We start from the raw sequence: 25,038 nt of genomic DNA on the forward strand, positions 1-25,038 counted from the left end.
AATAAACCCTTTCCTCCCCAACTTGCTTCTTGGTCATGATGTTTGTGCAGGAATAGAAACCCTGACTAAGACAGGTATTCATTAAAAACGTTCTCCATTTTGCTGTGTACTTAAATTTTCTAATAATGAAATGAGGAGAAAGCCGTGAGGAAAACCTCCCTCTGACCCTGTCCTATAACTTACTAGGCGAGGATCCCATTGAGCTGAGGAAACTCTGTTTTCCTTAAGGAGTACATTCTCTTCTAGATAATACTTTCATAATCCAATGTTATTAGAAGACATTTTTGAAACAACCGCTAGAGAGGTGCCATCAAAGAATGTAATAGTATTCTGTGGCAACATATGATCTCACAGCCTCAGGTGCAGACCTTCTAGGGGGTTTGTCCTAAAACCTAGGAAATCCCTATTCCATAGCGATTTAGGCCAGCTTACTTTCTATGACTAAATGTCTATGGGAGAAGTGACATTGGCCAAATGGAAATAAATTAATATACTGTCCATTTTCCACCCTGCCATTTCCAGCACTGTATACTTCTTGAGCCTGAGCCTCTCTGATTTGAAAAGACAACTTAGATGCCATTAAACTCACTGCTGGCTCTTCTCTCATGCCTGTGGCATTGTTGCTGAAGCCTCTGTGTTCCATGGAGAGTGATTTTCCTAGTGACGAAGCAGATTCTAATCGGGGTTAGATCTAGATACACACAGCAGCTGCCCCCACTGCCTTTCCTGTAGTTCCTTCAACACAATGACAGGGAATTCCTATGAGACTCTCTGGGTATACTTCAGACCCCCCCCCCTCAACTTACTACCTCCTTGCAGACACAGACCTTCCTGTCTGAAGCATTTCCGGCCCTCCTGTCCCTTAGCTTGGAGGACTTCACTCAACCTGGGGAAGGGACAAGTCTTAAGGTTATTAACCTCTTGGATTACTTGATGCCAGGCCAAGCAGCTTTCTTTCTGGGCTTCCAATGATTTGAGGAAACCTTTTGCTAAGTCTTCAACAAGGAGGCAAAACCCTGGCATGCAAGATTATTGTCTACAGCCTCTTGGCAGAGCTAGAGGAAAGATGTGTTTGATTTAGCAATGGGTTTTATTAGCCCAGACTGCAGATGAAATGAGATAATAGGACCTGCATTGAAAGACATTTCAGAGTCCACAGGTTTCTCCCAAGCTCCTTAGTAGGACCACACACACAGATGAAAGGATTGGATGTGTCCTGCAAGCACATCCTGGTTCAAGTCATTGACAGCCACATAGTCTTGCTGATCAATGGAAACTCTGAGAAAGAATTGAAAGGCTCGCAGGACAGGAAAGCGTGGGTGAGTGTACAAGGTGTCACCTCTGAGCTGGCTCTCGGTTGTTTCTTACCACTGTTTCCTCGGCTGAACACACTCCATTGTCGTTGTCCGGCAGAGAGCAGAAAGCCAGCTCAGCTAGCCACCTGCTCCTACTGGAAAAAAAAAGGTTTTCTGTGCATTTTGACTCTGCCAAGCCCTTTACTCCGGCCCTCACCCTCAACCATTGTGAACTCTAGGATGTGGGTGGGAAGAGGAAGAAGAGAAAAGAGGAAGGTGCTCATCACCAGGGTTAAAAGCAGCCTTCCGGGCATGGGAGCTGGGGAAGAGAAAGTGCGAGAGCTGGTGCCAGCCTGCCTCCGCGCATGGCTGCCTATTCAAACTTGCTTTCCTAGGCCACAAAGACAAAACTCACTGTTTCCTGAGACTGGGCTGTATTGCAGGAACTGATGGAGCCTGCCAGGATCAAATCTTTCTGAAAGCATCCTCCAGAAAAGCCTTTACTCAAAACTCTAAGACCCTGCTCCCTATTGTGTGCCCCGGCCAACCACAGAGGAGGACCAGGCTGGGCTGCTCTAGATGCTCTAGATGATGAACGCCTGTATCATAACAGAAGGGCACGGGCACTATTCCTGGAAGGTGTCCTCATCCTGGAGAAGGACTCCTGTGCCCAGCACTTTCCGTTCCATGGCTCCTTTCCCACTTTTAAGTCTCATAGAAGTAGGGTCAGGCCAGGAAAAACATATGATGCTATAGCAATCTGGAACCAATGGCTTGACTTTGGGTCCTACCCAAGCAAAGTCTCTTGGCAGAGACTGGGGAGGTGGCCTGCTCTTTTCTATGACATTTTCCAAGACCCCTAACTGGGGGAGGAACTATAGATAAGTTTTTTTAAATAGATACAAGTGAGTGGAGTTCTGGTAGGTCATTCCATCTTTTGCTCCAGAGAGGAACTTGTTTTATATCAAGAGCATTCTAGAAGACGTGGGAGCCAAAAGCAGCTGATTGTGATGGTGGCTGCCACCAGATGATGTAGATTTGTCACCTCTAATCATGCCATGGAACAGCAATGGGGGCTGGAGAGATAGCCCAGCAGTTAAGAGCACTGGCTGTTCTTCCAGAGGAACCATGTTTAGTTCCCATCACCCACACAGTATCCTTTTCTGGGCTCTGCAGGTACTAAGCATACCACAGTACATAGGCATACATGCAGGCAAAACACCCGTACACATAGAATACAATAACATTTAGTATGTGTGTTCACACACCCACACATTTACAGAACAGTAAATGAAAACAATTCCATTCTCAGAGAGCTGCAGGGACAGCATGCATGCCATGTTAGGGAGAGATGACCCTAAGCTAGGGAGGTGAATACTAGTTTCTGGAAGAGGCAGCATTTGCACCCAGGATAAAAGGCTTAGGCATTCAGAGATGAAAGGCAATGCCAGTGTGGAAGCCACAAACCATGAGGCCACTGTACAGATGCCCCAGTCAGTTCTCTCTGCACCCTCCTCTTCCCCCGTCTTGAATCCTGCAATAACCTTACTGTAGGGAGGAAACGCCTTTGTTTGCTAGTAGCGCTTCTGTCTTGGAGGGTGTTTTCAACCCCAGAGAAGTGGATTGATCGACCTCTGTCAAACTGGGGGTTGACATTTGGTGTTGCAGATACGGACTTTGGAGCCCTCAGAGGCAGAGCCCACTTTTTCCCACCTTCAAAGGACTCAGGGTTTTACGAGTCCCTAGGCCTCCTTGTAGCCCTACGTGCTGGGGAAGATAGAGGAGCCCTGGATGACAGCCCACATGTACACACTAGAACACTCCAAACGTGAGAGAGCACTGAACATCGGAAGCAGAAGAGCCCGACTTAGCAGTGGTAAAGTCATTTGCTTCAGAGGACAGCTTACCCAGGGTTGGGGGGGGGGCTGGGGCTGGGGCTAGGGCTAGGGCTGGGGCGTGTGTGTGTGTGGGGGGGGGGGGATAGTGCACAGTGGCTCAGTGGGTGAAGTGCTTGCAGGCAGGATGCAGAGACAGGAGGGTCGTGGGGCCTGATGACCAGCCAGGAGAACCAAAACAGTGAGTGCCAGGTTTAATTGGAGACCCTGTCTCAAAAAATATGGTTGAGAGCAATGCTGAAGACATTGAAAGTCTAGCTCAGGCCACCACACTCCCTGCATTTGCTATATATACACACACATACGTTTGTGATCATGAAGTGCTTTGAACTTTTAACCATCTTTGTTTGTTCTCCTTTAGGCGTCCTCCTGTTTGTCAGTTTGACGTTTGAATTTTGTTCCCTATCCAAACATGTTGTGCATTCATTAAGTGCAGTTTGCTGACACAGCCCCCGCCCTCTGAGGATGCTGAGCTTACAACCTGAGCCCACACCAGGTTCTTGAGCCACATCTCACAGCTGATTCATTTGAATAACATTCCTAGTTTCTGAATGCCAGATCTCATCTCTCCTAACCTGTCACCAACAGCAGGTACTCTGCTCCCAAAGAGAAGGCCTTACATTTATTACAATGAAATTGTACCCTGTGAAATATATAGGATTTTTCTGGTTACCTCTTAATATATAAACCTTTGATCTTTTGTTAAAATAAGCATAGGATTTATTTCAACATATTATCCAACTTAAGATTTATTTGATTATCACAGTTGCCTGATCTATATAAACTCCTCTCTTTCTTCTTCTTCTTCTTCTTCTTCTTCTTCTTCTTCTTCTTCTTCTTCTTCTTCTTCTTCTTCTTCTTCTTCTTCTTCTTCTTCTTCTTCTNTTCTTCTTCTTCTTCTTCTTCTTCTTCTTCTTCTTCTTCTTCTTCTTCTTCTTCTTCTTCTTCTTCTTCTTCTTCTTCTTCTTCTTCTTCTTCTTTTCTCCTCTTCCTCCTTCTCCTCCTCTTCCTTCTCCTTCTTCCTCATCAGATTTATTTATTATATTTTATGTATATGAGTACACTATAGCTGTCTTCAAACATACCAGAAGAGGGCATCAGACCCCATTACAGATGGTTGTGAGCCACCATGTGGGTGCAGGGAATTGAACTCGGGACCTTCAGAAGAGCAGTCAGTGCTCTTAACTGCTGAGCCATCTCTCCAGCCCCTATGTTTGTCTTCTGTTACCTCTTCAAGTCAGCATCCCTTGGGTGTGTTCAGTTTCGTAATCCTCAGCCTTTTCAGTGAGCTTGTACCCTTCTATTTAAAGCCTAGCTCTTCTCTAATCACGACTCCTGTCCTGTCCTCTTTTCTGCTTCCCCCTTCATAGATTGCCTAGCATACTGCGGCCACTGGTCATTACCTTAGAATGTAAGGTGTATTGAGACAGAGGTTTTATTGTCACTTTCTTCCCTATTGGGCTCCATGTTTGTTATAGGGTATGACCAGATACAGCAACATCCTCACTTGCCTCAGTAAAAATACTGAACATGACAAGCCAAGGTTAGATTTGGGGGTACCTGCTGGAGGTTGCTGCCCCTCATAGATTGCTAAGGACCATTTGATCACTCACAAACCTACTTAATGCTACCAGCATCCAGCCTTACCCATCTTTACTTTATCCAATAGGATATCAAGAAAGTTGATCACTTTTTTTTTTTTTTTTTGGTATAATTAGATATTTTGTGTTGTCATAGCCCTCTCATCTATCAGTCTGAAAGGATGGGCTCCATCTGACATGGTTTTCTCACTGCCTCTCACTGACTGCACACAGATTCTGCTTCAAGACAGAACATTTTAATCAATGGCCTGTCCAAACCCTGTGACTACCTTCAAGGAAGTTCTTCTAGATACAGTGTCCCTTGGCTCATGCTCAGGACCTTGTTTGTGGGATGGTAGACAATGTCACCAGGAGTCAGACAGCTTAGATTCAAAGGCACTGCTTCATCAAGTATTAAAACATTCTACTTTTTTCTAGTTCTCAACTTCTATAGTCTATAAAAATAATATAACATTCAAAATGTGATACCTTATGCATTCATATTTGATTATACTCTTTTGCCTCTGCTTCTTGTTGCTACACACAGACAATAAAGATCCTAGATTCGCCAGATGTGATAGAGAACATCTTTAATCCCATCACTTGAGAGGCAGAGATAGGCGGAATTTACAGAATAAGTTCTAGGACAATCAGGACTACACTGAGAAACCCTGCCTCAAAAAACCAAACCACACAAACAAAAAAGATACTAAATTTGGGGTTTTATTTATTTTATTTAATTTTGGTATGGTTCCATTTCCGTCTCATCCCAGATTTGCCCCAGTAGCTCCTGACTGGCTCCAGGCCTTTCAACTCATGCTTTCCCATTCCAGACTTCAGAGTCCGTCCGTCCGTCCTCGCAGGCATGATTAATGGATGCCTGTGAGAAGCACATCTAGATGTCTTAGGCAACTTTCAAATTCTACCAAATAGGTATTCTACCAAATACCCCGGGCCTGCAAGTGATTACATTAAAGTTTGGAACACACTCCCCACTGAAAAAACATCCTTAAAATTCACATGAGCTGTCCCCAAACTATCGCAGTCAGAAGATGAACCACCTTAACTTTCATAGGAGATGTTTTTGACGTTGGCTCTGAGAACCATGAGCTAGTTCATCAAGGAACTTTAGAACAGCTACAAAAATGATCAGGATTCAATTAGAGACTCTCTTCTGGCATAAGTGAAGTGTATTGTGTCTTGGTGGTAGAGGGCATTTGGGAAGCACAGAGTATGTGTGGTGCCGAGGACCTCTTACTTATTCTGTACTTAGTATTTTCTACTTATGTTCCATTAATCGAAGCTTTCACACATGGCTACATTTAGTTGAAAAAGAAAAAAGTCAAAGAAATATAGGAATTTGTAAGTTATTTACTAGAAAGGAAAAGGGGGATAACCTAATGAGAGAAGCCAGTCAGCTCAGTAGGCTCTGCCCAGTGCCTAGCTGGAGGCTGAGATTCAAACCCTGTCACCAATACTTGTGATCTTTTTGTGTAATTGACTCTCAGTAGATGCTGAATTGAGATATGTGTGTAAACTTTTTTGTGGTTGGAATCTTTTTTTCCTTTGTTTCCTTAACTACCAAAGTGATTCTGTGACAAACTGTCACTTGCTGCAGACATTTTTACTTATATAACAGGACATGTATCCTATCAGTTGCATAGAGATATTATAATAAAATAATTCACCAATTATTTTCCAGGTTTTTTAGTGAAACTTTATTTTGTACATTTAGGGTGTGTGTGTGTGTATGTGTATATGTCTGTGTGTCTGTGTCTGTGAGTATGCATGTACATGCTGGGACATGAATGTAGAGGTCAGAGGTAACTTATAAAAGTTGTTTCTTTCCTTTCCAGTTACCATCTGAGTCTTGCGGATCAAACTCAGGCCATAAAAGTCTGGAATTTTTATTTTATTCCAAATAAATACATGCTGATTATTTTGTGTTTCAGATAACCAATTCACATACCCACTGATAAGCACTTGATATATATCCTTCTTTCCAGATACATACATATAAATGCATATATGCGGGCTGGAGAGATGGCTCAGTGGGTAAGAGCACCCGACTGCTCTTCCGAAGGTCCGGAGTTCAAATCCCAGCAACCACATGGTGGCTCATAACCATCCGTAACAAGATCTGATGCCCTCTTCTGGAGTGTCTGAAGACAGCTACAGTGTTCTTACATATAATAAATAAATAAATCTTTAAAAAAAAATGCATATATGCACATATACATATTCTGCAAAATGATTCTACACAAATTATTTTTACCAAATAATCAGCGTCTTTACAGGAGACATGTTTGTCTTAGGAGAATGTCATTGTTCCAAATCCTCCAAACATTTCATTTTTTTGCTGGAGTGTGGGTCACCTGTGTACAAGAATGCTTAAGGATCAAACATTCAGGGGCACAATGCAATATTGGTCTCTCACGCCTGTGGTCTCCTGCAGCTGGGCCTGAGTGACTAGCTCTGTCCCAGGCACCTCCGACTCTCCTGACCAGTGTGGCTGTGACGGGAGTGTAAGAGAACAGATGGAGCCCTGGACTGGGAACTGGCATAAGCCAAAAGAAACCATGTAGCCAAACCCACAGTCAAAAGCCAACAGAAATGGCCCATGCTTTCAGCTAGAGAAATCACCGTCACTCACATGGTAAAAGGTGGAAGTGCACTCAGTAAGGCCAATGAAACAGCTTACCCTTGTTCCCCCAGTGATGTATAGAGTAATCCCCCAGTTTACATATAGAGTAATTATTTTAAGGGTAGCTTTGTTTTTTTTTAAATAGCTAAGTTATGGGTAAAATTAGAGAATCAGAGTAGGTTTATTATCATTGAGCAGAGAGTAACTATTAAACCATATCACATAAAATAATTTTATTTCTAGAAGAATTTGTTTAAGAATATAGAATTTAGTGGCATAATGTTTGAGACAAATGACTTTCCTAGGTGACCACTTTGAAATGTTTAAGACTCATTTGAACATTTGGTTCAAAAAAAAATTTTTTTTTTTTGCTTTTGTTTTGTTTGTTTTTGTTTTTGCTTGTTTTGCCTTTTGTTTGTTTTTGCTTTTGTTTTGTTTTGTTTTGCTTCTTTGAGATAGAATCTCTCTACATAATCCTAACTGTCCCAGAACTCACTATGTAAACCAGACTGGCCTTGAATTCATAGAGATCTACCTGTCTCTGCCTTCCGAGAGTTGAGATTAAAGGTGTGTACCACCACTGCCTGGCTTTCTAAAATATTTTTAATAATAAATTTGATGTATTATATAGTCTTGTGCAGTCAAAGCAGAAAGGGAGTGAGTAGAGTCTCATGCTAAAGTTTTGTCTAACTCTGGAAAATATGCTCTCTCTGCAGATTCTCATTGCCAAGTCCCCTCTGGCTCCCTTCACCTCCTTTGTCTACACCATCAAGGGGGAAGGCCTGGTTCTTCAAGGTGAGGTCCCTCAGTTAAACCTTCTCTGTAAGTGTGTTCTTGTCAAGGCTGCTCACTGCTAGTGGCAAGTGTTGCCTGGTTCCTTTTAGATGCTAGTGCAGGGCAACTCAAAGCCCAAGGGCAGTTAGCCGATGGTATTTATTTTACCCTGATAAGATCAAGAGAATTGGCACTTGTAACAAAAATTTGTCAGGAGGAGGAAGAGCTACAGGACTTAGTAAGAGAGGAAGAGCTGGCGCTGTGGCTCAGCGGTACAGTATCCACTTACATTACTGCATTCCAACAAGCAAAACAAAAAGAAAAACAAGCAAAAAAGCCTTCCAGATGGGACAACGATAGCAGAAAGAGAGAGAGAGAAAGAAGGAAGGAAGAGACTGAGAGGGAGAGAGAGACAGAAAGAAAGAAGGAAACAAACAAACAAAAGGGAAAATGAGGGTTTAATTCATTAAGAGATTCTGCAGGCCAATATAAAGTATGACCACAAAACTGATTTTAAAAGATTGTGTGCCTGTGTGTGTGTGTGTGTTTCTACACATTGTTAGGTGTCTGTGTGTACTGAAACCTGAGGTTAACAGGTGTCTTCCTCCCTTCCTCTCTGCCTTCTGTCTGAGGTTGGATCCCTTGCTGAGCTTGGACTTGTCCCTTTTAGCTAGTGTGGCTGGCCAGCTTGCCTCAGGGAATTTCCTATCTGTCTTCTGTATTGGGATTGCTGGAGGGCAGTCACACAGTCAGCTTTCCACAGGGGCTCTGGGGTTCTCTTTCCACGGGGGCCTGGGGTTCTCTTTCCACAGGGGGTCTGGGGTTCTCCTTCCACAGGGGGTCTGGGGTTCTCTTTCCACATGAGGTCTAGGGTTCTCTTTCCACAGGGGGCCTAGGGTTCTCTTTCCACATGAGGTCTGGGGTTCTCCCTCCACAGGGGGTCTGGGGTTCTCTTTCCACAGGGGCTCTGGGGTTCTCTTTCCACAGGGGCTCTGGGGTTCTCTTTCCACATGAGGTCTGGGGTTCTCCCTCCACAGGGGGTCTGAGGTTCTCTTTCCACAGGGGCTCTGGGGTTCTCTTTCCACAGGGGCTCTGGGGTTCTCTTTCCACATGAGGTCTGGGGTTCTCTTTCCACATGAGGTCTGGGGTTCTCTTTCCACAGGGGCTCTGAGGTTCTGAACTCTCGTCTCCACACTTTCCCAGCAAGTGCTTTACCTGCTGAGTTGAGTCCTCAGGCCCATAATGGGGTTTTACATTACTTAAATTTTGTTTCAAATGACCATTTCCTTTAAAGCCAGTATTTGTCTTAGGAGAATGTCTGGAACGCTTCTTATTATTTGTGAGAACTTGTCTCCACCATGGTGTGAACTGTGCAAAGTTGTCAATGCCCACAACCTGCAGGGCTGTGTGTGGGATCCCTGGACTGCCACTTCCCTGTGCTGAAGTCCCAAGGACACTTGTTCTAGCTTGTCCTCTGTGGTATCATGGTCCTTGGGTTTGACAGGAGCCAGGTTCTTGCTCAAGGCAGAGCGCCACTGGACCACAGCCTGGACTCCCTGATGAGCAGTTCCTCAGCCTGGGATGCTCGATACCCTGGTTAGCAGAGGCTCTTGACATTGCCCGGTCTTTCTGGAAAATGCTTAACTTGCAAAGATAAAGTCAAGACTCTTGAGTGAACTGTCTAAAACTGCTCTGTGGATTAAGAAGTGTTTAGAAGTCACATTTGTCCTGTGCTGTCAGGCCAGAGGCCCCACCCACAGGGATGCATAGGCAAACATCTGCCCGGAACCATAAAGAGCCTTTTGCCATGGCTTTGCATGGGAGGAATGTCTACCCTGCAGGGTTTTATGAACTCAGGTTTTTCCCCAGGTTTGTAAAACAGGACAGTTGCCTCTCTGTCCCCAAGGAGACTACTACATTGCAGAGGCTCAGCAGGGGCAGGATGGAGAGCTCACACTCCTGGATGAGGGATAGGCTGTAGCCCGCCCTTTCCTTCCCCACTCTAAAATGTCTGCTTCTTAATGGACTCTCAAGCAGTGTATTTGTTTGGTGCAGCTGAGCTCCACAGCGGGAGACTCTCAGGTCTACAAAAATTTGGGGTAAGAACCACTGACCTTTGACCCTTAGCCTCTGACTTATGGCTATCCAAGTTCCTTGGTAAATATTTTTTTTTTTTTTAACAATTGCAAATACTGTTTTCTGACAAAGAAGCAGAGATTTTTAAGACCAGATTAAGCAAAGCAAACAGCAGGCCCCTTTGTTGCATACTCTGTAAGGGTGTATAACTAATAAGCAGACAGAAAGCTGGGGTTCATATTTACCCAGGGCACTGTGTAGGTTTTGAGTGCCTCATTTTTAGAAGCTGTCTTAAAAGATTAGTAGCCTAGTAAATAGAAAATTTAGATGAAGATTTCAGGAAGCCTAAGGGAAGATCGCAAGCTAAATTCAGGAAGAAAAGAATCTGTTCTGCCCAGAGAGCTTGTACGGGAAAGCTTCCCTGCAAAGCGTTTCTAAGCTTGTCTAACGTGGATAGCATCCGTCAGGGGTGCTGGCAGGGACCAGATTCACTGGTTCCCTCCCTCCGGTTCATTCCCAAGGCCATGATTTAGAGGAGAAGAGAGAATTATTTACAGAAGAATAGAAACTGACTATACAGTTGAAGAGTGGAGGTCAGAAGCCAAAAGGGCCTCACCAGCCCAACAAACTGCGAGAATTTAATTCCCAGAACCTACATTGAAAAGAAAAGGAAAAACAAAACAGAACCCAACCAGTTGCAGCGGCACACATCTGTAATCACAGCAATCCTATGAAGAGTTGAGAGGCAAATGCAAGCAGGGAACCCTGAAGCTGGGCTATCCTGCACTATATATGCATGGCAGAAGTAACAAGAGAGACACTGCTTCTCAGAAAGGAGGGAGGGAGGCTGGCCTGTTAGAAGTGACTGCTGGTCATATAGAGAACCCAGTGTGATGTCCAACACTCACTGGCAGCTCACACCCATCTGTGACTCCAATTCCAGGGGATTTGATGCCTCTTCTGGCTTCTGTGGCTACTAGGCACACATGTGGTGCACATACGCAGGAGATATATTCTTACACATAAAATAGAATCTAAAAAGGGAAAGAAAAAACAGAAGGTAGAAGAAGAGAACAAGCCTCAAAAGTTGTCCTCTGACTTCCACATGCATGCTACGTCATGTATGTGCATGAGCATATGCACGCACACACACAGTAATAATAGTAATTAATAGTAATAATAAATATAGGTACAGAAGAAACTAGAAATCAGCAAAGAAAGTATGTTACTGAAAGGGATGGAGCTGGATCAATATGTCCAGGAAAGGAAAGAATTCAAGAAAATGTCAGGATGCAGAGTTTCCAACCAATAGAAAACATCCCCAGGGGAGGGGCTCCACACCTCTCTGGCTGCTTTCCAAGGCTGTCCCCAGTTCCCCCAGAAGCACTTCTCTGCAAGGGAACCCTGTCCCCTGTCAGCAGTGCCTCTGAACCTCACTTGCCCTGCCCTCTTGCCATGTGCTCCTGACTCTTCTGGGGGGGTAGGGAGGGACTGGAGTTGTTCTCCCCAGAAAACCTGAGCCTCATTTTTTTTTTTTTTCTTTTCCTTTTTTTTGGTTTTTTTCCTCGAGACAGGGTTTCTCTGTGTAGCCCTGGCTGTCCTGGAACTCACTCTGTAGACCAGGCTGGCCTTGAACTCAGAAATCTGCCTGCCTCTGCCTCCCGAGTGCTGGGATGAAAGGCGTGCGCCACCACGCCTGGCCTCCTGAGCCTCATTTTTATCAGAAAGAGTTCTTGCTTTTCTCTTCCAGCTCTGCTGTGTGATTTGGAGAAAAGCCTCTGGGGCCCCAGCTTTTAAGAACCATACAGTAACCTGTTGTCAGTCAGCAATGAAACTGGTGCATAAGAACCAGCACTGAGGGGGGCTGGAGAGCTGGCTCAGCGGTTAAGAGCACTGTCTGCTCTTCTGGAAGTCCTGAGTTCAAATCCCAACAACCACATGGTGGCTCACAACCATCCGTTATGAGACCCAATTCCCTCTTCTGGTGTCTGAAGACAGCTACAGTATACTTACATATGATAAGTAAAATAAATCAAAAAGAAAAAAAAAAAGAAAAGAAAAGAAAAAGAAAAAAGAAAAGAAAAAAACCAGCATGGAGCAGGAAAGGGAGCTGTGGAGAGAGGAGAGGAAGGAGATCCGGTTATATCACATTCTCTGGGTCCTGTCATGCGAAAGAACCAGTCCATATGTGTGTCTGTATGTACATGGTGAGTTATGTATGTAGACCACAGTGACCTGTGTCTTAGACTGCTAGGCACCCTGAGCCATCCCTAAAGGCCTCCAGACTTCCACGTACCCACTTCTGGGAGACCACATACTTCTGTCTCTCCCCTCAGTACCGTCGTTACCTTGAGTTCACTACAGGCTTACTCTCACCCGGATCTTAGCAGCCGAGCATGCCGAAAGCCCTGCGCAGTCCCCAGGTTTAAAGCAGAGAATCCCTGCTCCCTGTATGATAAACCTGGAGAGGTGCCTGCAGCTGAAGCCACAAAGCTTTCCGGGTGGCAACCTGCAGGACGCAGAGGAGGGCGGCGGGGAAGTTAGCTAGGGGGCCGGGGCAGGTCCTAGGCCACCACTAAGAGAATGGCAGGTGCCATTGTAGCTTCCTGTCAGCCTGGAGGAGAGAGCGGGGCTGGCGTGGTGAGAAAGCACAGCGAGCACACGCTGGCTGCTCTGGGGGTGGGGCTGGGAGTGACCGTGGGAATGGTCCCTCGGTGCCTTTTATCCCTCTGCAAACCCCAAAGATTCCTAGTACCTGAAGCTCTCTGCGCACTGCAGAGGGAGAGAATGAAAGGTGATTGACCAGCTCCACAGGCCATTCCCCTCACGAGTTCTCAAGGATTAGGATGGCGAGATGCAGGCGGTGGCGGCAGCGGCAGCGACTGGGGGCCTGACACCGTCCCTCCTCTTTGTTCACTGGCATGGGAGAGACAATGAAAGGGCAGGCTGGAAAGACCAAGGGGCTGGTTAGAGATTTCTCAAGCTGCTTTTTGAAACCCTTGAAGGAGCCAGTCCGTGCTATTGTTGTAGTAAAATAGAAAGCGGAACTATTCTCCTTTGGCAAAAAAAAAAAAAAGAAAAAAAAAAAAGAAAAAAAGAAAAGAAAAGAAAAAGTAAAAGAAAGAAAACCACCCTCCCAGGCATCTTCAGGAGGCTGCTGGACTGAAGCCATTAACATGGTAATACCATCCTGTTTGCATCTTCTTTGTCTGCCCTGCATTTGTCTGGGATTCTGTCTCCTCACTCTAGGCCCTAGAGGGCCTAGGAAATAGTTAGGCCCCAGAGGAGAGGGAGCCAAGCTCCCAGTGGCCACCAGCTCCCAAGGGCCCTGGCCTCTAGCAGGGGGCCAGGTGGAGTCCCAGGGAGAGGTACAACTTAGTACAACTGGAAGGAGGATGTTGGGAATGAAAGAGACTGTGAATCTAATTTTCCTTTCCCCCTCAGTGGAAGCCTCAGTACTACCAAGTGGGAAAGCTTGCACGGGGCTGAATGAAGCAGAGAGATGCCAGGACTGATGGTCTGGGGGGAGGGGGGATAGAGGGGGTGAGGAGGGATTCGGGAAAGCCATTGATTTGGGAGATGGGTTTTAATGGGGGTGGGTGAACGGGAAGAGAGAATTCACGGGGAGCTCCAGTTTGACCTACATCTCAGCGCTGGGATGGGAGCGGAGATGGGAAGCCAGGTGTGTTGCTGATGCTAGGAGTAGAGGGGTGGGTGCGGGGTGGGAGAGGCCAGCTGACCCTTCTAGAACCTATGACTGGGTTAAGGACCTTCCAAGGAGGAAGCTGGCCCAGTGAGTGAAGAGGGTGCATGACGAGGCCCACTGTTGACTGCTTTGCCTTGCAGTCTCCTTTCCTCAGGCATCCAGGGAGTGGTTGGGAAGGCAGAAAGCCAAGTCGTTTTTTTTTTAAGGAGGACGGAAGACAGCTTCATTGCCCAGTGAGACAGAACTTTGTATGTCTTCCATGGTTTTTACAGCACCAGGCTCTAGCATGACATGTTGGCTTTGGCTCTATGTGGTCCTGTACCAGTTCAGGTTTGAAGGAGCTGAGGTGGGGTGAGGCACGAGAGAGGAGACTCAACCACCCGGACATGGCTCCTGAGGAGAGACACAAGCGCCAGCAGCTGTTTCTTTGGAGAGCTGGACAGCTGTGTGTCTCTGCTCTCTTCCTCAGTTTTTTTTTTTTTTTTTTTTTTTACCTTGTTTGAGTACCTTTGGAAGCTTACAGGGAAAGACATTAATCGGCTCAGAATGTTTGTCCCAAACTTGGGCTAGTCTCTTCCTCAGTCCTAAGCCACCTGGGAGACAATATGGAAGACAATATGGAAGAATTCGTTCCCCTAGAGACTGCCCTGTGGGTTTACTAGCCTTCATTTGCAATCAGTAGTCTATCTAAAGGTTTCTTTTTTGGCCTCTTAGACTCAAAGTGACACCAAAACTTCTCAACGTATTTTCATCCGGGTACTGATGTCTACATAGTAAATATATCCTACATACCTGGCACAGGCCAACATTCCTGTGGGAAACTGGGCCAAGAGCCCTGAGGTTTGGTGGAGCAGGCAGGGCTAATTCTCCTCCCAGAGGTCATGGAGAAGAAGGCAGAGCTGGCCCGTCACTGTGTCCCTGGCCAGCCAGGTACTGATGCAGCTCTATTACTGACCTTTAGCCCCAGCCTGAACACATTTTTGTAAATATAGAATACAGAAGTCATAAAACATGAGTACCTTATATCTAGTACCTAGAATTAAGTTTGAAAATTCCCATTGGTTTCATTTTCTTTTTTTTAAATATGAGAGTAAAACAGCACAGCTCAAGTCTCTAAAGCTAGTGCCCACGCCAGCCCCTCCACCCCTCAGCTCACAGAGTCGGGCTCTCCAGTGTTGCCTCTCTTCCCTTGCTGCTCTTGACGGTTTTCCTGTCCAGGTGTGAAGCCACATGGAATGCTGTCTTCTGGGGTACATTCTAGAAGTTGCGTGAATGGTTTATCATGCACAGTTTACAACTTTTCTTTTGTCCTTTAACGTGTTTCCATGATATATCTACATCAAGAGACGTAAGTCGGTGTTCTTTCACTTGGGGTAACCTTATCCACTGCATGCAACCCCACTCTCCTGCTCATGGACATTTTTTTTTTTTTTACAAAGATTTACTTATTTTTATTTTACGTGCATGTGTGTCTGTGTGCAACATGCGTGCCCTGTGCCTGAGGAAACCAGAAGAGAGAGTGTCAGATCCCCTGGACTGGAGTTTCATCTGGTTGTGAGTGACCATGTGGGTGCTGAGAGTCGAACCTGGGTCCTCTGCAAAAGCCGCAACTCTGAACCATTGAGCCGCTTCTTCAGAGCCCCCCTCCCTTAAATTTTGATTATTTAGATCAACGGGTCTCCTTATAGATCTCTAAGTCGGCAGGCAAGAGGCTTCTCTAGGAATTGCTGAGAAGGCCGAAGGCTACCAGAGGCTCTGCAGGTTTCCTCTGCACTGTTCCACTTGAGTCTCCCCTCTGAAGAGATTTCCCACTTCACACTCCCACGGAGGGTAATGAACTGATTTCTGTGCAACCCGCAGCATCGTGAGGCTGTTGATGATTTTCCTAGCCGATTTGTGCTTCTATCAATTCTGCCTTGGGAATGGAAGCTTTCGTGTCCTCTAGCAAGAGCTACACAGCATGTGTGTGCTTCTAGCGTCTTCTTAGGTGGTTCCTGGTGAGAATTGCTTCCCTGCTTAAAGTTAGCTGTACACATATTTCCTCCAAAAACCTTGTAGGCTCGTCCACCACTTCCTTCTTCAGGTAAGGAAGTGGTTTCAAGAGGTAAAGTCCATCCACGGCCTCCAGTATCCAGCCTGGGCCTGAGGTTTAGAAACTCATGCCTTTGAGCCCTGCCCTGCCTTGGCAAGCCCTGTAGTCACTTAGCTCTCAGGGTTGCTAGGCCTCTGTTGACAAACTGCAAGCCAGTCTCAAATCTTAAATCTTGATATTCTAAGCTAAACGATACATCAGTCATCCCGATCTAATGATCCCTTGAGAAATTCTCGAGGGTAGCTGGCTTGTAACTTGGCTGGGTATAACCCCTAGACAGTGCTGCACTGCTCAGAGCACTCCTGCTTTCTCACACAGCACTGCAGAGGAATGCAGCTTGAAACTGGCACGTTTGTTCAGGGAGCTAGTCTAACAGCTTACTGCTCCATCACGCCTCAGGTACAGCCATTGTCGCCTTAGCCCAGAATGGCTCAGCGTCTCGTCTTCCACCAGGCAGCAGGATTTGTGTTTGGTAGGTACATGGTGAGATGAGAGAACACATTCCTCCTCCTTTAAGGAAGCTACACACTTTATTTCTGCTTACACGGTGTCGGCCAAGCCGGAGATGAAATGCTTAACAAGAAAGGTTGAAAAATGTTAGTAATCTCAGTAGTCATATGCCCAAGTAAATGAGATATTTCAAGGACACATCATCTTCGGAGGCCAGTTACAGAGACCGCAGGGGCGGTCCTACAGATGCTAGGCCGCTCACAGCCTTGAAATGCAACATAAATACGGGGTGATTGAAAGTTCTCTGTGTTTTTCTCTTTGGTTTCTGACCCTGTAGCAGGCTAAGAGACAACAGTCACTCACTCTACCAAAAACCCCGTCCCAACCCCACCTCAGTCTTTTAAGAGGGAACTAAAGTGTGTGTTTTTAACTAGTGTGGAAGGAAGAAACTAGAGAATGAACTTGGGTCCAAAGTCATAGACTAAACACATTCTTTTCCAACTGTTTTTCTTTTTCCTGCCTACACTTCTGTTTTCTTTAAACATCAAGCAAAACATTAGTTGAAAGAAAAGAAAAAACCTTTATTCTAAGACCTGGACTCTACTTAGGCTGCCCGTGTGCTCCTCTGGAAGAGTCTGGAAGTCCTTCACAGAGTTAAGAATTTGCATTTGTTAAGATGACCAGGTAATAATACTAAAAGATGTGAAATTGATTCAGATTGTTGATTTTCTTCAAAAAAAAAAAAATCACTTTCAAAAGAACTTGGCGTTCTTTCTCGAATATGATTTAAGCTCCGTGATGATTAGTTCAGTTCAGAACATGCTAGTTGAACACCTATTGTTTACAAAGCTTAAGATGCAGAGGACATGGGGGAGGAGGGCAAAGTCCCTTCTTTTTAGCTCAAAAGAAGATATAGTTAGATAAATGTAATCAAAGATAGACGGACACCTGTTGCAGAGGTTTGACTTCATAGGGCTTGGAAAGGATAAAGAGAGAGATTATTTCCAGCCTGGATGACCAGGCATGGCTGCCTGAAAGCATGTGGGCCTTGAACTGGATTCAGCTGGTGACTACTGACAAAACCTGCATCCCATTGTCTTGTGCAGGCCTGGTTTCTTGTGCTGATTGAGGATAGATCTGGAGCCCCTGGGGAATGCTGGTTAGTTCTAGCTCTGACACTGATTGGTGACAAATGTTGAATATGCTGACTAATGTGTTCTAAATGGATTGACTCAACAATAAAGGGACACTGAGAGTCAAGAGTTCAGGTCCTGACTCTCACCCATGTGATGAAAAGCAAATCGCTTCGCGCTTCCTCCTCCTCTTTGCTTTCTCTCTCTCTCTCTCTCTCTCTCTCTCTCTCTCTCTCTCTCTCTCTCTCTCACACACACACACACACACACACATTTGTTTTATTCATCAATTAAGACATGTCTGTCCTGAGAATCAGTAGGTTACCTTTACAGACTTCAAGGGTGACAGAAATGCTGAGCCTCTACTACTACTGAGGACAGGCTTACACAACCTCACTTTATTTCACAATCCATACGGAATCAGCCTGTCCATCCGTCTGTCACACGCTGCTCACTGACCATGCAAAACTTCCATTTCCTCACATGTGCCCCGGGAACTGACAGAGAGTGAACTGCACTCACTGACAAATAGGGGAGCTTTTGAAAAATCTTCCGTCGACCTACTGGGGCGTCCGGACCTCTGGACAACAACTGTCAGCACAGAACGAAGCACTCTCCGTTGTGCACACAGCTCTTTCTCTCTTCTGACGCCTCCCCAGCTAGAGTGCTTGAGAACCTGGCCTTCCGAGTCCAGATGTTTACTGAATTCTGAAGCACCACCCCCCCCCCCCCAGAGGGCCCGAATTCTTTTGTTGCTCTTCAAATCATTTCCCACAGAGACTGACCAGTGTCCTGAAGGAGCCCTTCAATAGGGAGGATAAATGGAGGCCGATGAAGACACGACCCCCTGAGGCGTGCCCGAGACCACTCTAACAAAGGGCCTGAGGCACAACCTTGTAAGGAGTGTTTTGGTCAACAGCATCCCTATAAGAGGCCAAGTCTCCCCTACAGGGCTGCTTTCAATGGCTCTCATCATAGAGGACGCCCTGGGCGTTTGTTAAGGGCTGTGGGGTGCTAGGTGCAGCATAAAACATCTAAATCGTGCTCAGGCCTTTGTGAGGGCTTCCTGAAGGCAGCTGGCTTTCTCAGGAGAAACTTGGGGTTAACAAAGCCAAAGGGGGGCTCCTGTGTCTTTGGATGATCCTGTCCCACCTAGTAGAGATAGACTTCCCCTTTTGTCTGTGGCTCTTTGGCAGTCAAAGCCAGAGTTGCTGGACCTTAACCCTGGCTGGGCCATTTCTGGGTGCCTTTGGGGCATACAGTGGTTGGCTCTGTGGGAGGGGACAGCTGCAGGAGGGGAAGCTCTGGTTAGGTTACTAGTGGCAAGCCAGTACATTGCATGACAATTTCTTTCTAACTTTCTCTTTCTTTTTTCTTCATTTTCCCCTCCTTTCTTGTTCCTTTTAGGCCACGAAAGGCCATAGGGATAACTGTGAGCTTTGTCTAGTGCTGATGGCATGTGACTCGTGGAATTGTGGACTTCGCTGCTTGGAAAAAGGAAACGGAAGCCAACATAATGAGGATTAATTGGTTGATTGCTGTTGAGGTGGTAACAGTGATCTCAGACCCGGAAGGGACGGTGAAGATGAAGAAGGCTTTGTCCAGTCCCTGGATGCGGAGGCTAGGGGCTCCACCACCGTGGGATGTCAGCAGCCATCATAATAATTTGCACTTACATGGCACCTTTCAGCCATGTCCCTCAAAGCGGTTCAGCCACATTAATTAATTAAATCCCACAATCCCCCTAGGGAGAGCAGGAGGGGGACTAACAAGATTTGTAATTACAGAAGGGAACATTTCCGAATAAAGTATTGTCCCGCAAATAAAAAGAGTAGGTGTACAAAGAACCGGGGTCTCCAAAGAGTAACTGATTCACAAATAAAATATCAAAACCATGGGGGAAACTGAAGGCGGCCATGGCGTGGGGGTCTGCTCTCGTGTCAGAGGGAGGTCGATGGCCTCAGAACTCGCTGACAAGCTCAGACCTCACTTCTGAGCGGAGCGTGCATGGCATTAGTGTTGTTTGGAAGGTCATTAGTGCTGTGACCATTGTAAGTATAACTTCACGTTCCACTGGTATATTGTGCATAGCCTTGCAGAACAAAGAGTGAGATTCTTGCAGTATTTAATAAAGGATGAAGTGGTTTCTTTAGAGTTGAAACCCAAAGCTGGGCCACTCAATTAGCAAATAAATCAATTGGTGACCCATGGGGTAATTCAGTCCTTTCCCTCAGATACCCAGCCCACCAGTTCCCACTGCCCGCCCGGAGGCTCCTAGCTGAAGTATCAGACTGAGCCGTTTCAGTGCAGTGTTTGGGGGGCTTAAACCTCTTCCAAGTCAAAGTTTGACTCTTCCCAGGGCTGGCAAGGTGGCTCAGCTAGCAAGGATACTTGCCACTAATCCTGATGACCTGAATTCAGTACCCAGAACCCACATGTCAGAAGGAGAGAGCCAGCTCCCCAAAGTTGTCCTCTGACCTCTGCACGTGCACATTGCACATGCAAAAAGACCAAAAGACAGAGGAAAGGAAGGAAAGAGAAAGAAAAGAAAGAATAAATGTAAAATCATTTTATTTTTATTAAGACATGGCCTCACTATATAGCCCTGGCCTGAAACTCACTGTATAGACCAGACTATCTGGACCACTGGGTACTGGGATTAAAGGCATACACCACTGTGCCCAACTATAAAAATTTTCTTAACAACAATCTTTCCAGCCTCTGGTAACCTATCATCTCAGATGTTAGTGACCCCAAACTTAGTAGTGTAGAATCACTTCGTCCCTGCTCCCCCTTCAGAGATTTTAACTGTCACAGGAGCTAGAAATATACTTATAGAGTAAATATATCCCGTTCCCTCCTTCCCTGATGCCCAAAAGAGTGCAAAAACTGAGGTGAAGGTGGTGAAAGTCTGCCTCTGCCAATAAGTTAGGAATTACTGAGCACATTACAATATAAAGTGGGGCTGGTGACATAGCTCAGTGTTTAAGAGCACTGACTGCTCTTCCAGAGGTCCTGAGTTCAATTCCCAGCAACCACATGGTGGCTCACAACCATCTGTAATGGGATCTGGTGCCCTCTTCTGGTGAGTCTGAAGAGAGTGACAGTGTACTCACATAAAATAAATAAACCTTAACAACAACAACAACAAGATAATATAAAGTAACAGAACATATGCTCCCCTCAATAAATAAATCAAGAAAACTCATTCTAATAACCATACAACAAAATCGGATGAAGTCTCATGGTGGATAATGTTGAAGCATCGTGGGTGGCACGGAGGGGAGGTGGTGTCTTGCTGTGCTGGAATTGAGTTTCTGAGTAGCCAGCAGGCATGTTGGACTTGAGAGATGGAGGAGGATTTGCATAGGTTTGGAAGGCAGATGCTCCAGTTGAAGCCATTCGCTTCCTCCAAGGGGGAGACATTTTTGAGAACTTGTGGTTTTTCCATAGTTCCACGTGCAAACCAAGCTTAGTTTTGCAGCTGATTAAATGTACATTTCTGGTGCATTCTTATGACAGGAATTGGCTAACCTCAAGACAACAGAGGAGCGTTGGAGAAGATGGTGAGGAGGTTTAGCAGACACTAGCCCTGTACATAAAGAAACAACAGGAGGAAGATTGATATCTGCCCCTTTCTCTCCCTTTCCTGTGGGCAGCTCATAAAACCTGGCCAGCTTTCTTCCCCTGAAGCAGGTCATAAAGACTTCAGCATAGAACTGCCCTCCCTGGGCCCTGAGGAAAGGAATGCTCTTATCTCTCAAAGGCCCGGAGATGAAGAGAATATGAACAAACAGCTGTGGTACTGCCCCCAAGTTTACTGCCATTAGATCATACCTGCTTATCCTTCCATCATACTTCTGCCCACTCTCAAAAAAAAAAATAAAATAAAATAAAAATAAAAATAAAAAAAGCTCGACATGTTTTCCTGTGTCTTTGGGTCTCCATTTCTGGGGACTCTTTGTCATAAAAAAATATCAGAAAGACGTGTATGCTTTTCTCTCACTAATCCGTCACTGGCCTTAGAGGTCCTTGTGTGTGTGGGGGGGGGGCGGGGGAGTACCAATGCATCTTGCGTGCAGTTTCTGGCACCCAACACAGGGAGGCTGAGACACTCCCCTTGAGCTTGTAGATGAGATCCTTGGACAACGGACAGAGCCAGTAAATCAGAATCCTTACCAGGTCGGCTCTCTTAGATCTCTCTGCAACGCCAGGTTGAGGGGAAGGTAGAGATTTCTTCCCTTCTCGTGCTTCCCAAGTTGCTTTAGTGGGCCAACAACATGTTTGAACTGACCAAAGCTAGCTGGGAGCCACCTATTCATCCGACCCCTCTGCAGCACCACCATCTCTCTCTCTGCTCTCTCACCTGTCTATGGCTCTGATGCTTGGCTTCACTTTCCTCTTCTCAGGGCATCTAAGTTTTGCATGTGCAGGTAGCCATCTTCAGGCTGGAGAGCCACAAGGATACAGACTCACGAACCTGTACCCAGTGATGATAGCTCTTAGGAGGATATCTCTGTCCTTCCTTCTTACTTCCTTTCTATGGGGGGGGGGCGGGGTGGATCTGGCAAGAGCTGCATCTTTTTAGTCTTTTTTGATCACACACACACCATAGACACACTCAGCATAGACACATACATTCATATATATTGTTTTGGGTTTGGCGTCCCTTACCTCGTGGTAAATGAGGAAACACTAGAAGTTTTTCCATCTTCAGGAAGATGTTTATTCTCTACCACTTTTACTTGGGTCCCTCTCCACTTTGACTAAACTGAAAGAGAAAAGTGAAGTGTTCCTTATATTAAGATGGACCCCTCCCTCAAAAGTGAGAAGGTATTAGGGACACAGAGCTCCCCCTAACCCAAAATGTGAACTGCTGACTAAGTGGCTTCATCCCGGAGACTCTTCTGAGTTTTTCATTTGGCATGATTTTGGGTTTTGAGCCCAGGAACCTCTGAGAACTCCATACCCAGGGACACCCAGGACTATTGACATAGTCCTCCTCTCCTGCTCTGAGGGTCCCCCGACCTTCTGCCATATGCCATGCTGCTGGAATAGGCCTGGGCACTATGACAGCTCACACCAAGCACTGTATGGTATGTGACACACTGCACACTTAGTCCCGGTCCTTTCTGCAGTCTGGTGAGGCTGGTTGTCACGGTGTTCCTTCTGTACTAACGGGAGGCAAAGGCAACAGAAAAGACACAACAGAAAAGACGGAGTGGGGATTCGAACCTGAGTCCTTTGCCCATGTGACATTTCTGTTCACAGCTACTGCAGCCTCTGTAATTCCTGCCTAGTTCACTACTGTACTCAGCACAGTGCTAAACACCCAATTCTATAGAAACTAGCAGTCACTTCCCACATAATTACAGAAGAAACACTACTGGTTAGATCCTGTGCCCTGAGTAGTGACTGCACAAGGCTTGGGCCTGGGGCTGAGAGAGAGAACAGAGGTATTACTATCGCCTTCTTCATCTCTAATACTATTAAAACGCTGGGAGACACATGTGGGAAAGCTGTACAGGAGAGAGGACACAGCTGACAACCTGCCAGGCTGCAGTACCCAGGATGTGCTGCTGGGGTATCTTCTATTATTCCAGTTCTGGGGAAGATTCAGAAGAAGGTCTGGATTGATCCAGAAGTGCCAAACACTCTGCATGCTGTCTTTAAACTGTGTGCTAGGAGTAAAACGAAGTTGCTTAGTCAGGATTGCAAAAGTAGGACTGTAAAAACCTCAAAGTTGCCCAAAAAGAATTCTAGACACAGGATAAGGCTGTAGGTAATGGGGAAGAAATCCAGAGTGTCTGATCCTAAAGACTGATCACGGCTCCCAGCACTACCCAGAAGTATCAATCGTTGTGTGCTTGCTTGTCTCATGGGCATCACTTTGGTCCCGTAGCTATGGAAGGACCACCCTTACTCCACTAAAGAGTTCACACTTCAACACCAGAGGTCTCTTTTCAGATAGAAGGAAGGACCCACCAGAATTCTCAGCCGAATATGCTAGAGTGAGAGAAAGCACAACACCTGCCTCTCTGAATTCTGCTGAAGACAGAAATCAGATGAAACACGTCTTTTCTAGGACCCCGTGCAGACCCGGGAGGAAAGAAAATCAACAAATCACCAAATATAAATCAAGATTTGATTTTGCTGCCCAAATACCAGGGACTTAAAGTCTGTGTGAGCATCCAAGTTCTCTGGACGTGCTCCCCTTCAGGTGGTGACTCCATGTGCACTTGAGTGGCAGTGTGCCCTTCCCATGGGCCACTTTGGCATCCAGAGACTGAGAAGATGCCTCAGAGACCGAGAGCACTTGCTGCTCTTCCAGGGGATGCAAGTTCAGATCCTAGGACCCACAGTAGACAGCTCACACCACCTGTAACTCCAGCTCCAGGAGGACATCGTGTGTGTGTGTGTGTGTGTGTGTGTGTGTGTGTGTGTGTGTGCGCGCACACACATGCTTAAGACAGTCTCCTCCCAAGAAATGACACAGGCCACTTCTCCTAAACTTTGCACTTATACAGCCTCAACCTGAAGGGAGCAGAGGCAGGAGGGGTCAAACTCCCCTGAAGAGAAGAACTCTTATATACTAGTGACCGCACAAACCTCTGCCACGGGGTGCTGGCATGGGTTTCCTCCCAGAGTCACTCCTTGCATATACCTCCCCTTGGATCCCTTGGCATACATCAACCATCTCTGTGGAGCAGTGCTAAGGGAAGGAGACGTCTTTGAAAGCGAGACATAACCAGGGAGGACCAATTAACTCCACACTTTTCTCTTCATGCTGGTAGCTGCTCATAGCTCTGGGAGAGAAGAGTAAGTTAGAAGGAGTGGCCTGCTCTGCCCGACACCCTGAAGATAAAACAGCCATCTGTGAGCTGCCTGAGACAATCTTACTTTTTGTGGAGAGCCTTCTGGAGATGCACCTCCCCTTACCAGACGTGATTCAGATTCCCTCTAAGCCCTGTGACTTCCAGAAAGCAGCTCTCCCTGCAGGGGGAGGGGGATAAAAACTTTCCCTTATTATTCCCAATAATGAATCCCTGCTCTGAGTGGACTCCGGCCATGTGTTTTCAGTCAAGTGCCGATGGCAGCCTTGCCTGGGGACACTTCCAAGAGGCTGTGGACGTAATAGATGAGGTCTGTATTGACAAGAGCTGTCCTTCGGTTTCCATCCAGGTCAGCCTTCCTGAGCCCTGAAATCAGACAAGAACTGATGAGCCAACATGGCTGCCACACCCCTTTGCTTCCTTTGGGTAAAAAGATGTCGGGTTTTTTTTTTAGGGCTCCCTGCCCCCGATCCCCTGCAGCTCACCATAGATCTGGAGCCTGTAATCTGAGAAGAACTTCTTGGGATCAAGCCTTTTTTTTTTTTTTTTTTGGTTTTTCG

The 25,038-nt window shown here is 46.1% G+C and overlaps 1 protein-coding gene across 1 annotated transcript in view; it reads left to right on the forward strand.

Moving 5' to 3' along the window:
• Rad51b (RAD51 paralog B) overlaps positions 1-19,465 on the forward strand; it is a 528,672-nt gene extending 509,207 nt beyond the window's left edge. Inside the window, exons 10-11 of the mRNA XM_021202264.1 lie at positions 8,131-8,209; positions 19,053-19,465. Coding sequence (XP_021057923.1) covers positions 8,131-8,209; positions 19,053-19,069 — 96 coding nt within the window. The 3' untranslated portion in view covers positions 19,070-19,465. The remainder of the gene's footprint in view (positions 1-8,130; positions 8,210-19,052) is intronic.
• Positions 19,466-25,038: the final 5,573 nt, after the last annotated feature.

This window comes from Mus pahari, chromosome 7 (genome assembly GCF_900095145.1).
Source record: "Mus pahari chromosome 7, PAHARI_EIJ_v1.1, whole genome shotgun sequence".
Taxonomy (NCBI): Eukaryota; Metazoa; Chordata; class Mammalia; order Rodentia; family Muridae; genus Mus; species Mus pahari.